The sequence below is a fragment of the Siniperca chuatsi genome, linkage group LG6 (assembly GCF_020085105.1).
Source record: "Siniperca chuatsi isolate FFG_IHB_CAS linkage group LG6, ASM2008510v1, whole genome shotgun sequence".
Lineage (NCBI taxonomy): Eukaryota > Metazoa > Chordata > Actinopteri > Centrarchiformes > Sinipercidae > Siniperca > Siniperca chuatsi.
The window spans coordinates 19,907,749-19,921,173 of record NC_058047.1 but is presented as its reverse complement, the minus strand read 5'-3'; the positions used below and the strand labels follow the sequence as shown (position 1 = coordinate 19,921,173).

General features: G+C 41.0%; 1 protein-coding gene across 1 annotated transcript; it reads right to left on the bottom strand.

Moving 5' to 3' along the window:
- Positions 1–992: 992 nt before the first annotated feature.
- Positions 993–13,294, bottom strand: tmem59l (transmembrane protein 59-like). Its single transcript, XM_044200371.1, has 8 exons — positions 12,992–13,294; positions 11,605–11,710; positions 10,557–10,651; positions 10,235–10,387; positions 4,482–4,587; positions 4,265–4,379; positions 3,488–3,605; positions 993–2,826 (listed from the first exon to the last, which is right to left on the bottom strand). Exons 1-8 carry the CDS (start codon positions 13,154–13,156, stop codon positions 2,668–2,670), a joined length of 1,017 nt encoding a protein of 338 aa, XP_044056306.1. The 5' UTR covers positions 13,157–13,294; the 3' UTR covers positions 993–2,667.
- Positions 13,295–13,425: the final 131 nt, after the last annotated feature.

The window sequence follows — 13,425 nt, the reverse complement described above, 5'->3', positions numbered from 1 at the left end:
CTGTGATGCTCACCTCAGCTCTTTCTGTAAGTAGTTCTGTAGTGTGGAGAAGATGCCACGTAACTCTCCAGCTACATAAGTGTCATCTGTGGCAAAAGACTCTTCTCTCTCTGACATTAAATTATGTTAAAAATCAGATTAAAACACACCTCTCTGATGCATAAACATGTTTAATAATTAAATTTATCACTTAAGCTCAGGTGAGCTCAAAACAAGGCTCAGCAGACTTCAGCATTTTACAAAAGCATAAGAAGTGGTACCTACAATAAACTTCTCATTGTGGTAGTTCATGAAATACTAAAACTATGCTGCCTCCAAGTGGACAGAAAGTCTTATTACACATTTAGGATTTCATTTTCGTGGTGGAGAAAGACATTAGGAGAGTAAGATTGGCTGGTGGCACACTAATAACATTTTTTTTTTTTTATCACCAGTGCTAAATGTAGTAAGCTGATTTTTGAAAAGACACTGACTGACCTACATTATATGGCCAAAAGTATGTGGACGTACCTTTGGTCTGAAGCTGTTTTTCATTGTTCGTATGAGGCAAACTCTGGGAATGGGAATGGGAATCTTAATGCTACAGCATGCAATGATGTTTTAGACAATAGTGTGCTTTCAACTTTGTGGCAAAAGTTTGGGGAAGGTCCACTCCTGTTTCAACATGACAATGTGTCTGTGCATGAAGCCAGGTCCATAAAGAAATGCTTTGTCTTGTTTGGTGTGGAAGAACTCGACGGGCCTGCACAGAGCCCTGACCTCAACCCCAACAAACACCCTTGGGATGAGTTAGAATACTGATGTATAGAATAGTGTATTACAATTCTTCCCTTTGTCTTCTTTACTTTTCTGTTTCATTTCTCTCTCTCTCTCTCTCTCTCACACACACACACACACGCTCTGGCTAGTGTATAACGTGAACCATCTATTTGGCAGTGTTCTTTTTTATTTATTCTTCTTTTAAGTGTAAATGAAAAAACACTTAGCTCTGATTTATTCACAATGAAAACACTTTATTTCATCATGTTGTAAGTATCATTTCATTGAAAATAAACAGACTAGTAAAAAGGAAACAATACAGTTTGAAATTCATATCATATTCCTTGTGGTATACCTTCGGTTTGAACCAGCACAGATATTGATTGAATGGCTTTTTAATTAAGAGTCCTTCCTGTAAATCATGAGGATATTGTCATTCATCATTACACATTCTATTCAATGTTTACAGTAAATAGTAACACAAAAAATCACAAGTCTACAGAAGAGGCTTGCCATACTGGCATGGCGGGCAGTTAAACTATCGAAGCGTCACTTGCATGCACGGTTTATTGTCTACATAGCCTGGATGAAAACAGAGCGTTACAGGACATCAAAAGCACTGAGAAGAAAACAGAAAATCTTCTCTAAGACTGTGCGACTCTGTTCAATAACAAAGGTCTATGTTAAAAGCTTTGCATTACACATTTTTACGGAGGTTATCCTTCAGTGTGTGCTCCTAGGACATACAAAATAGTCAGCTATTAGAAAGCACGTGGCACATATAACAGCTAAGAACTCTTGAAGTGATATAAGAGTAATTATAAGATGATAATAATAATAATAATAATACAGTAATAGGTGCAATCTTCTCTCTATGCATCTCTTTCTAATCTGTGTTACAATGTATTTTACATACAGAGCAATTGCATTTGTATGATGTATTAACTGTACATGGCACTTCAATAACACTATTTAACAGATAACTAATGTCGATGATACTGAATAAATAGAGAAGAAAAATAAAAAGAGGTTTTATTTTTGCTCATTCTCAGACAGAGCGTCCAGTTTTCAGCAGTGTTCCAGTTTTTTGTATTTGCTCCCCATAAATGTATGTGTGCTGTTGTAGATGTACACATGCACCCAGACATATCCAAACATACACAAACAAACAAAAGACACTATTGTAGTTTGTAGAGTAGGTATGCCTTTGTTTCTCAGAACTTGGTGAGAATGTTTTACGTTGTGAGGGGAAAAACAGGATTTCAAGGCCATCATATAATACAGTTTTTACTAAACAGCTCATAATGCTGATTATGTAAACAGATCATAAACTGTGAGCTACAGCATCTGTTTCCTGCCGTGCTCACAAGTATTTAGCCCACTTTCCATTCATCTTCCTTTCCTCTCTCTCACTGTTTTACCCCTTTTGTTTTGCTCTCAGTAACCCATCAATTAATCCAAACTCTCTGTGAGAACGATGGCAAAATTAAATCTAAAATGAATCTTTGTCTTCTCTTGTCCACACTAGACATGATAAATGATGTGAAAGCTCTCAGCTGTAATCCATCCTCTCTGCTTGTCTCCAGCGTGGCTCTGAGACAAGAGCTCTGACTTATCAATAAGCAATGAGCATACTGATCATTAAGGAAAATCTGAGGATGGACTTGAAGAAATCTGGACTGTACAGGTAAATGAAGTGCCTTCAGACCAACAAGACCAAGCTAGATGCTTCAGTATGATAATTCTAAATGACGGGAGGGTGCCATGCTCTTAAAAATATGTTTTAAAAAATTCTGGTGACTGAGTGAGTCCCATGATTTGTTTGTTTCACCCCTTTCACCGACAGGCCAAGGATTTCAGACATGGTTAACCTGGGAAACAAGACGGCAGCTCTCCCACTGGTCCTTTCTAAACACAGGTTTTGTTGAGGTCAACTTTCACCGGCAGTGGCCCCGCCTCCTGACTCTCCTCTGATTGTTTCACGCCGACAGCGATCACAGGACTCAGGTGGTACGGGTTGACTTTGTGGGCATTATCCAGAAACTCTTTATCTCCGTTGATACTCAGCTGAAAAGACACAAAGAAGAAATAAGTGATAACATATCTCCGTCTACAATACTCCACCCCATCTTGTCTCTCAGTTAGATTTAGCTGCATGAAACAATTAAGTCAGAAACACCAAACTGGGAATGAAAAAATAGTCAGTTTTAAGCCTTTACGTGGTTGCATAAACCAGGTTCCTGTTATGCATTTATGGAGTGTTGTAATTCAAAACACCCTTTTTCCCTACAATGTGTCACTCAAATTATAGACTGCAGATGGAAAACACAAACATAAAGGCATTCAATCAACTGAAAGGGAAGACCATAACACAGCAGCACGCTAGCTGTTGTGAATGGTAAATGCTGATAAGAATCAGATATTACAGTAATCTTTACTCTGCCTACCTGGAATCACTGCCAGCTTCAGAATAAAACTGGATTTGTTTCTGTGCATGTAGTAGTGTCTACTGGTTGAGGAATGATGAAAGCAACAGGAGTACTATTGGGTGCACTTTCACCAATTCAAGTGATCCAAACATCACAAAACACGGGTGCACCAGTCAACAGCACACATCCAAGGACTTCAATGGACAGACTTCAGTCAGTGAAATTTTAGCTTATTAAGTCATTGCTTCCCTCACATGTGCATGTGTTTACATTGGTGTGGGTACTTTCTGTGCGTGTACCTGCGTCTTGATGTGCTGCTCTGGTGCGGTGACGAGGCTGGCACAGCTGAGCCACAACATGACCATGATGGACAGGAAGAGACAGGCCGCTAAAATCCACCGGGGAAGACCTGAACGTCTGGAGAACGAAAGAGTCACAAAAAGAAGGAGACAAGAGTTAGGGGGTGAGACTGATGAGGGCTAGATAAGCAGAGAAACTAACCAAATAGAGCCACCAACAAACAGAATTAGTCTGAATGTGAATAAACGTGTGAAAAATGCACTTTCAGTTTCATACACTTTCATAGAGATGACAATGCAATTAAAGTTCAATTTCAAGAAGAATGTTTGATGTTTTACTCTATTTACTGCAAATCCCAACTACTTTAAATTCCTTTTCCTTTTTGAAATTAGCTTCCAGAGACGGAAAACATTGAGTTAGATAATCCATCTCAGTGGATCCATCATGTCTACCTTTGTTTTTGTCGAAGTAACAGTATCACCACAATGTAATGCAGTTGCATGTGTAGATTGATTTGAACAGCATACATTGCACAATCATATTATAAGGTTGACAATAATAAAATCAGATATGGTGTTTGCTGTGATGGATTAGCTATCTCAAGTAAGTTGATTTTCATGCTGACAATAAACTGCCTGTAAGGAAGGAAATCAGAGAGTCTCAGAGAAAGAGACTTGTGGTTTGCTTTAGAAAATGATTATCAATATAAAGTATATAATTTTATGGGGAAAACATCTGCTCTCTCATTTACTCCTTAATTCTAAGCTCCAGCTCACCTCGACATGCAGCCGAGGAAGTCGTGCTCAGCTGTGGGGTTGTCTGTGTGCTGGACAGGGTGCTTCCCTTTGCCTCCCACTTTGGATGCTCCCCTCTCGCCATGTCCCCTCACACCTGCCAAACAAGAGAATATTGCAGCAACATACACGTACTGCTAGACATAGCCTGATGAATGTGTGCATGGGCAGTATGTGTGTGCTGTGTGTATGTTCTCACCATGGGGTCTCTGGGTGTGAGAGTGGACCTGAGGCCAGGGTTTGTCCGCCACGTTGGATCGAGGAGCCTGCAGCTCGGGCAGAGAGTACTCCATCTCTGGCTGGCTCTGAGGAGAAAAAAACAACAACAAGGACACTCATAGCAGCAATTATACCACAGTAATTTGCAGAACTGACAGTAAAGGGTCTGTTTAACACTGTGAGGTCAGACCACAGGTGCTCCGACTAAGAATAGTTGGCTGGGAAGCTAGAATGAACAGAGAGAAACACCACAGGAGATGAATCAAATATGAGGAGAGGCAACCTGAAGATTTAATTTTTACATTTCCAAATGTAACACAACTAAACTTAACAGAAGAAATACTTAGACATTTAGGAAAATACGCTTATTTACTTTCTTGCCGAGATTTAGATCAGAGGATCGATACCACTTTCATGTCTGTGTGGTAACTATGGTGCGAGAGCCTGCGGCGATTAGCCTAGCTTAGCATAAAGACTAGAAGCAGGGGAAACACCTAGAAAAAGTCTAAATGAAAAAAAAGTTGTGGTTTTGGTTGTTAATTAGTGAGCTTTAGAGGTGCTCGTAGGTTGATTTTTATACCTTACCTTACCTATACAAAGCCAGGCTAGCTGTTTCCCATTGTTTACAGTCTTTATGCTAAGCTAGTCTAAAGGCTAAGGAATGCAGTTGGACTTTTTCTCAGCCTGTAGCATGACAGATCATGGTGAGGTGGCCAAGTTACATAAAAAAAACTGAAGAAAATAAATTTCTGTTGAAAGCAATTAACATCAGCTAAAGGGATTTATTTGGTCTAAAAGGTAGAACATTGCTTTTTTTTTACTTTGTTCAGTGAAAAGAAATGTCTACCAAATCTTAATGTGAACACTAGCAAAATGATAACTGTTTTATCTAATTTTGAGCATTCAATATGTTGTATAACTTAATCAAACTGCCTTGAAACTAATGATTTCCATCCTTTTTTCTTGCCCGCTCAATATGTCTGGATGTCTCTCACAGTATCTTTTTCACCCACCCAAACCAGTTTAGTAAAACCCCTTGAACTGGGATTGAACTGAACTGAAAAATGTCTGTTAAAACAACCGCTACACACATAGGCACAGCCTGCTGTCACTGTTGTGTGTTTCATTATGTGCACAGTGTTTCTGGTTCCCCTGGAGAACTCATTAAAAGAGGATTTTGGTTCCCCACTGCTGACCCTCCCTCCACTACAACAGCAGCTGTAGTCGGCTGTAACGATACTATTGCTGGCCTCAGCAACAACACACACACACACACACACACACACACACACACACACACACGTATTTAGAGCAGTACAGTATATTCCACTGCAGTAGCGTCAACCTCCCAGTATTTATCGATTCTGACACTAAGTGGATCAATGAACTTTGAAACCTATGATCTGTTTTCTACTGAATGATTTCCATCACTTTTCCAGAATAACAAAACAACATACTGTAGTTGACTGCAGAGACATGGCTGGTTACTTTGCTTCCCAAAACACTTACAATCCTTCAAACCTCTTCTGTTGAAAAGGTTATTTCGCAACCGGGTTTATCACCCCTAGCGAGCAATGCTTTCTGACATGAGTGCATTGAAACCAGATGCAGCGCCAGCATAAAGGTTTGGGGAGACGAGGGTAGATGTGAGGGGGATGATTCTCATTGGCTGCAGACTGAAGAGATCTAACCATCAAAACGAGCAGAGCCTGATCTGCATCTGTCATGCATTATGAGAGGGAACGCAAAAGGTGCTCTGGTGAGAGGAGAGAGAAAGAAAGAGTTCAGAAACGTCTCAGCCATAAAGAGACTGAGGAGTGGCGACAAATGAATGTAAACATGTAATGTACAAGAACTTTTACTGACTCTTAATCACAATTACAAACACTGCATTGGGTCACTTATAAAGTGAATCTGAAGCCCCTCTGGTGCTTGATGCTATATGGTCTGTTTGGCAAATATTTAGAGTAAATTGGACTAATGGTGTCGAAATTATGGCCTTTAATCTGGAGGCCTAAAATCTGAACTGGAACCATGTGGTCAATTAATTCCACTTTTTATATTTCCATTAGGCGTGGAATGTCATAGGAAACCGAAAATGTATACAAATGACAAAAAACAACACGTGTAAAGGGTTCAGTACCTCAGACTTCTAGATAAGTACTTCAGGCTTAAAAGACAAGTCTGGTGATATTCTGTATTTCTTTTATTGTCAACAAATCTCATGAAAAGACCAAAATCAACAATAAATTGATCCTAATAACTAACTAAGTATTGTCTGAGTAGCTTCTTCAATTGTTGTCCAGAATATATTGAAAACACATCAATAAGCCACACCACTGTACTGAGTGACATCTTCCTTCATTAAGATGAACATGGACACTGTAGTTTATTTTGAGTAAATCCCACATAAATACTCACTAGAGCACCAAATGTGTATTAATCTGAAGATAGTCCCAACAAATGCACAATTTACTCCTGTTTGACTAAAACTAAAAACTACAGTGCCCAGCTGTTTTAGGAAATCATTGAGCCTTATTTATAAATGAAAAAATATATTTGTGACCCAAGATGTATGTGTTCAGTAGGAACTAATGGACATGGGGCTGAGAGCAACAGACACTGTAGGGAGGTCAGAAAGGACTGGAACAGACTAATGCATTGTTAGTTTTGGTCTTTTCATGGAACTTGTTGACAGTAAGAAAATATAGAATATTACCAGCCTTATCCTTTAAATCAAACATAGACCATAATAAATAGACCATAATATCATAAAGCAATTTTTACTTAGTGTTTTTCCTGTTATGAATGTGCTTCACATACGCACACTGTATGTAATATTCATGCTTAAGTCTCTTGTGCCTGGATGAGTAAACTAAACTGACTTCCATTTCAGTGCAGCATCGTAAGTCAAAGTCACGCTTCCTTCAAACACTGTTATTTCACTAGTTCTCTCTGTTCTGTTCGGAGTTTTGTTTCTTTAAAATTCATTCGGACAGAATGACTAATGCAATTGTCAAGAAGAAACGGGGACTTCTCTCTTTGTATTCAGCCTTACACCAAGTTCAATTTGTTCTGCAGGCCAGCTCGCTAGCAGAACCACAGCTCAGTTGGAGGAAGTCTTTAATCGACTCACTTTTGTCCCAAACGCTCTCACACTGTTGTGCTATCATGGGCTGATTTGTCAAAATAACAAGGGGTTGGTGAGAAGGGAATCACTGAGGTAAAGGGCTGTGTTTTACCAATATTTCCTCATAATAACAAGTTTTCTTTATTTTTTCCTTCCGTGGGGACAAACCTCAGTTGTGACCTAAAAGTGCCTTTCTCCACCCTTATAATCTGAACTAACTGCTGCCACTGACTGGTTGCTGGTAGCTTTCTGATTGTTTTTATGATGCACACAACTAGTTATTCTCACAACTTGAGGTCACACAAACACACACATGAGCACACAGTTGTATGTATATAGACAGTTCATTATGGACATACAGATAATTTATATTGCAGGCAGCGTTGGCTTGTTTCCCCCTCTGCTGTCCCTCAATTTAGCTGGACTTTTTCTGTTGTTTCAGCACTCGGAGAGTCAATCTGTCAAGTTGGTGTCGGTTTGCCAGCTGCCCACTAAACACAGGCCAGATAGTCTTCTCAGAGCCCCGTGGAGCCTGGCTTCGCCTCGCCACTTCAGCCTGCATGTCACTGCCATAAAGAGCAAACATCCATCACCAAGTCCAAAAGAAATGTTGATAATTTCATGTTCTGTGGCTGCTGCATCTCTATATGAGGTGGTGCCTCGGAGCCCAGTCTGCACACAGCTTCTTATACCTAATAGTGAATTTCAGCATATAAAAGACTCCTCTGTTATACAGAAGCCCTTCTGTATGGGTTAGGGTGCATAAATACTGTCATTTCCCATTGAGACCTTTAATTATGTAGCTAAAAATGCCATCAAAGCCACATTATCCAAACGGTAAAACCCCTGACAAGGATGCAGGTTTCTGACCATTTTTTGACATTTGGAGGACATGGTTGGGTAGTCTGGTGGTTAGACAGACCAAATCTTATTATAGTTTTAAAATATAGGTGGTTTACTGCATTGACTTTAGCAGTATGTTTGAGTTCAACTAAAAAGCACTCTGAGAGCGCATACTTTTGCACAAGGCTGCACGAACCTCTAAATTTGCTATTTCAGTATTAGAAAATGTGAAGAAATGTTTAATCCAGTCTGGATCCAGATCTGCATTAAAATACACATGAAGTGACAGATAATCACTGGATACATGTATCAGATTTTTTTCAAGTGAAGTAAGTAGTTCATCAGTAGTGAAAATGTTCAAAGAAAACTTTTAATTTCATTAAAATCAGCTGAGTTGTTCAACAAACAGACAAACCAATAGGGCCAAAATATAACCTCCTTGGTGGTAATCATGCCATGCAATTAACTGTGTCTGTCAGCTCCATTCAGTTTTAAAATTCCAGAAATAACTTCTGAATAGTTATTTGTCACAGCCAGAACTTTATTCTTTAGTGCAGTCCACGCTCTTTTAAATCTTGCAGTGTGTTTCTGTCCCGAGGCAGGTTCACCACAGCCAGCCCTGCTGCTTATCAAATATGCATGGTGCCGAGGGCAGTCACATCATTTAAAAGGACATTTATAAACAATTAAAGTGCTGAAATGAATGAATTCAACCACCTTGTCCCCACCCCGCTGTGTGCCCTTGCTCACTCAGACTTCACAGATGCACTGACTCTAAAATGGGCTCTGAGTTGTTTTGGCAGTGACCCAAGCTCTACGACATCGTGTAGCAGGGATATATCTCCCTATCTTAACAGGAAGCAGAGGTTACATCAACTAATAATCTATAAAGGTCCACTGTCTTGCTTTTAACCCCCAATTAAAAACATACAACATGAAAAAGTTTTGTAGATCAATTTTATAATTTTTCACCATCATGACTCAGTGGGCCATAACATAGTATATGAGGACAGTTAATTTATGGAGACATCAGCGTTCATTTGTCTGTGTCTTTTGCAGCGAAGCACTTAAAGATCCAACTTTGTTGTCAGTGCAGATATTCAGAATGACGAGGTGAAATTTTGCAGCTCAAATAAAAAAGGCCTTACATGTCAAATATTTGCCTCAACATATGATTCTTAGATTAATTCTGATTCATGCAACATAGATGAAGACTGTAGAAAAATACATACATACATATTCACACCATCACAGTGTAAACTGATGTATTCTGATCAGATTTGGTATAAAATGTGTTGGATGGACTTAAAGATGAAGAGGACTCACTTTGAAATGCTCTGAAAATCTACAAGTTGACTTTGCTGCTGTGTTTCTGCATTGCAAGTGCAGAGATCACTTTCAGTCCATTTTCTTGAATTTTTGGGAAAGACGTTTGGGGTCAGTGTAGGACAGCTACGTATCTTTTTTTCTTCTATTAATTATTACAAACTGCTGCCAGAAACACAAAAACACATCACGTCTAGCACATCTATAACGTTTTAGGAACTGGGTTTATGTTAATCAGGTTATATGAATTGTCAATAGAGTCCAAGTTGCATTTACATTAACATTTTGCAGAACCATTAACCATTTATCTATAAACATTAAACCTAGAATGGACAGATCACAGATAAATGCTTTTTGTGAAACAAAACAATCACTACTGAAGTCCCAAAATGTAAAGCCTGCCTGTCCTGGACAAACACTTAGTTGGGTCTTACCTGAAAAACCACAACCTTGCCATCATCAGCCTGCAGGTAGAAGGTCCAGGTGGAGGAGATGAAGCTCTGGGCAGAGCTGACGATGTCATTGCACCAGCTGGACACGGCCTCCATCACAGAGGGGGGTTTAGGGCGGAGAGTCATGGCCTTGAGCTGCGGAGGAGAGAGCAGCACACTGAGTGAGTGTGCATGTGCTTCAGTATATGTACACGCTTGTATTCTCAGCAGTGATGTTAATATTCAGAGAAGTCACTTTGGCCCTTATAGCTGCATTTGCAGTATTTATGTGTGCAGCCATAGACTGCAGAGTGGCCTTCCTCACCTTCCTCCTCTTGATCTCAGGTTCAGAGGGTTGGCTGGCACAGCCGGTGCTGCAGGCCTCCTGCTCCAGCAGCTTGATATATGCCTCCTGGCAGGCTGGAAAGAGAGAGAGAGAGAGAGAGAGAGAGAGAGAGAGAGAGAGAGAGACAATTAAGAAGCATGAAAGAAGAAGCATGATGGGGGGTTGAGAGTGCAAATGGAGGAGTGAGAAGAGAAAGAAGCACAAAAGAGCGTGGGCATGGAGCACTACAGTCAGTTGGGTAGAAGACGAGAAGGAATCAAACAGGTACAGGTTTATGTGGGAAGAAAGATAAAGATGCAAGGGAGATGTATCTATGTGGAGACAATTCACTCCACATTGCTGTTATTGAAACAGGGGGGCGACGAGGCATCTGCTGTCTGGACGACAAATCACATCATTGATTTCCAATACAGCAGTTCAAACAGGGTGAACAGACTCAAACACCCAGAAAATACCCACTGAGCCTGCCAGCTTTTAGGAAACAATGCCAAATTTAGCAGAGCTGTGTTCAACATTTAGATTTTTAAGAGTTGTCGGTCTGCACAAGTGCTGGAAATCCATGTGAATGTAATGTAGCTGCTATCTGCTTTTGTCTTGCAAACCTAGAATTTACATATGTTTTTGATTCCATCTGAAATGATCTTTTGCCCCAATCTATTCTGTCCAGCTTTTACACAAAGGATACCACAGTATATTTACCTTTAGGTACAAAGAGTGAATGAATGACATTTATTTTCCTCTTGTCTTGTCAAAAGGACCAAACAGACTCTCAATCCCTCAAAGTTTTAAGACGCAATTCAAGTAGAAATTACTGGTATAAGAAGTTGAACCAGCACCTTATGTTGCACTAAGTAGACCTAGGTTCAAATTAATGATACTGGCTACATTTAGATTTTATTTTTATGAGAATTCATGCCACTGCCATTCATTTAGACATATTTAAAATTGAGGCCTCAGCAGCTTAAACTTTGCCCTTTGCTGGTTCAGCAAGACTGTATAAGACCACCAAACAGACAGACTGACTCACCTCCCTGACACTCCTCCCTGCTGGTATTGAAGCCGGTGTTGTCATTGACAAACTGGCAGATGGAGTAGAGGCGACAGCCGCGGTGACAGGCGTTCATTATGGAGTCCTACCAGCCAGACACAGAGAAGGGGGGAGAGGGGGTAAGATAACCTTGTTAGAAAGTATGACAAAGATGCGTTTTGGCAACTCTTAATGACACGGTGCAACTGTTGTATTATAGCCTGTCATAAGCTGTTGATACCAAGCTTTCAGTCACTGCAAAGGAAAAGCGGTGATAATGAACCAGTTGCATAAAACTTGTGCAGGAAAATGAGGTAGTGAGAAAAGAAGATGCACATTACTGTACTCTTGTACAGAGGCATTGAGGCATCTTGTCATGATGCCTCAATTCTCGGGTTGAAATGAGGAAACAGCGCCCTCTGTTGACCTCTCTGGGAACAGGAGAGACAAAGAGATTCCCTGACCGCGACCATGAACGGTTTATTACAGGCTTGTGCTTGTCATCATCTTCACTGCGTTTCCCCGTTTATTCACATGAAGCACAGAGGGGTGTTTATCCCAAACCACAAAACTGTGCCTCATAGTTTGAAGGCGACTGCTTATTCAACATCTCTGTAGTTATTGTCCAGTATGATGAAACTCATGTAATCATAATCTTTAAACCAAGTGACTGTGATCCGGTTTGCAACTCTGCTCCTGCTGCTCCGCAGGACGCCTGAACCACACCTGAAGGCAGCAGAGGAGGAGGAGGAGGAGGATGAGGAGGAGGAGGAGGTGGTGGGATGAAAAACATCCGACACTGGAAATCTAGGCAAGGCTCTAAACCACATAAACTCCTGGTGTGATTCACAGCCATCATCTACCGTCCTGCTCGGATGCAGTCTGGCCTTCTCTAAGCAGGAAGATGCTGTGTAAACTGTCAATAAAGGATAATTGCTCACAATATTCTCACTGATCCTCCAGCCTGCGTTACGCCTGGCCTGACCGATCTTATTTGCGGATTAAGAAATGATCAATTATTGGCGCAGTTTATTGCAAGTACATCTGAGATGAGCTGACTGGATGCAGTTCACTTCTTGGACGAGTCTTTAAGGTGCAGAAGAAAATGAGCTGCTTCCATTTTTCGGCCTAATTGTGCGCCGTAGCATCCAAGAGGATGCAGCGAAAAATCGGAGCGAGCATGGTGCCTGTCGTTACGCACAGACCTAAACACATTTATTTCGTATTTTTAATATAAAGGTAAAGGCTTTTTTGCGATGTCGAATATGTTGTGTCAGTCTGTGTTTCGTTGCAGGCGCTGAAATGTCGAACAACAGGATGTAGCTCAGCTCGTTGCTGATAATGCGCTTTCTGACAGGCTACGCTACAGCATACAGGAATAACTTACTTTAGCAGGGCTTTTGTTTTTGATGGTGAGCTGGCATTGCTTTTTGCAGTAATTGATGTCGCCCAGTTGGTTGTCAAACAGATCCGAGGACGCCGCAGCGAGCCCAGCGAGAAGCAGCGAGAGGAGGGCCGACAAGCCGCACATCCTGCCGCCGAGCCGGAGCATCTGAAACCCTGGAGAGGAGGAGAGGAGAGTCGAGCTTGAACCAGCACTGAGCTCCCTTTGTGGCGGCGCTGCTGGTGTGGATGCTGCTGCTGCTGCTGCCTCAGCCCGGGTCCTGTCTGCTCCGCTGATCTGCTTCTGCTTGTGGCGTCACGCGCATCATCATCATCATCATCACGCACAAGCTGCTGCCCCACCAAACACACACTCACAACCTGCAGAGCAGCCTTCACTGCAGTGCACAATGTGGCAGTGATGACATTCATAAAAGT

Bases quoted from the DNA above. Each gene is read 5' to 3' on its own strand.
- tmem59l (XM_044200371.1), bottom strand. From the start codon at position 13,156: ATGCTCCGGCTCGGCGGCAGGATGTGCGGCTTGTCGGCCCTCCTCTCG. The intron at 10,388-10,556 runs GTGAGGAAGGCC...TCTCCTCCGCAG, and splicing joins CTGAGATCAAGAGGAGGAAG to CTCAAGGCCATGACTCTCCG. The intron at 2,827-3,487 runs GTACACGCACAG...GTGTCTTTTCAG, and splicing joins AGCAGCACATCAAGACGCAG to CTGAGTATCAACGGAGATAA.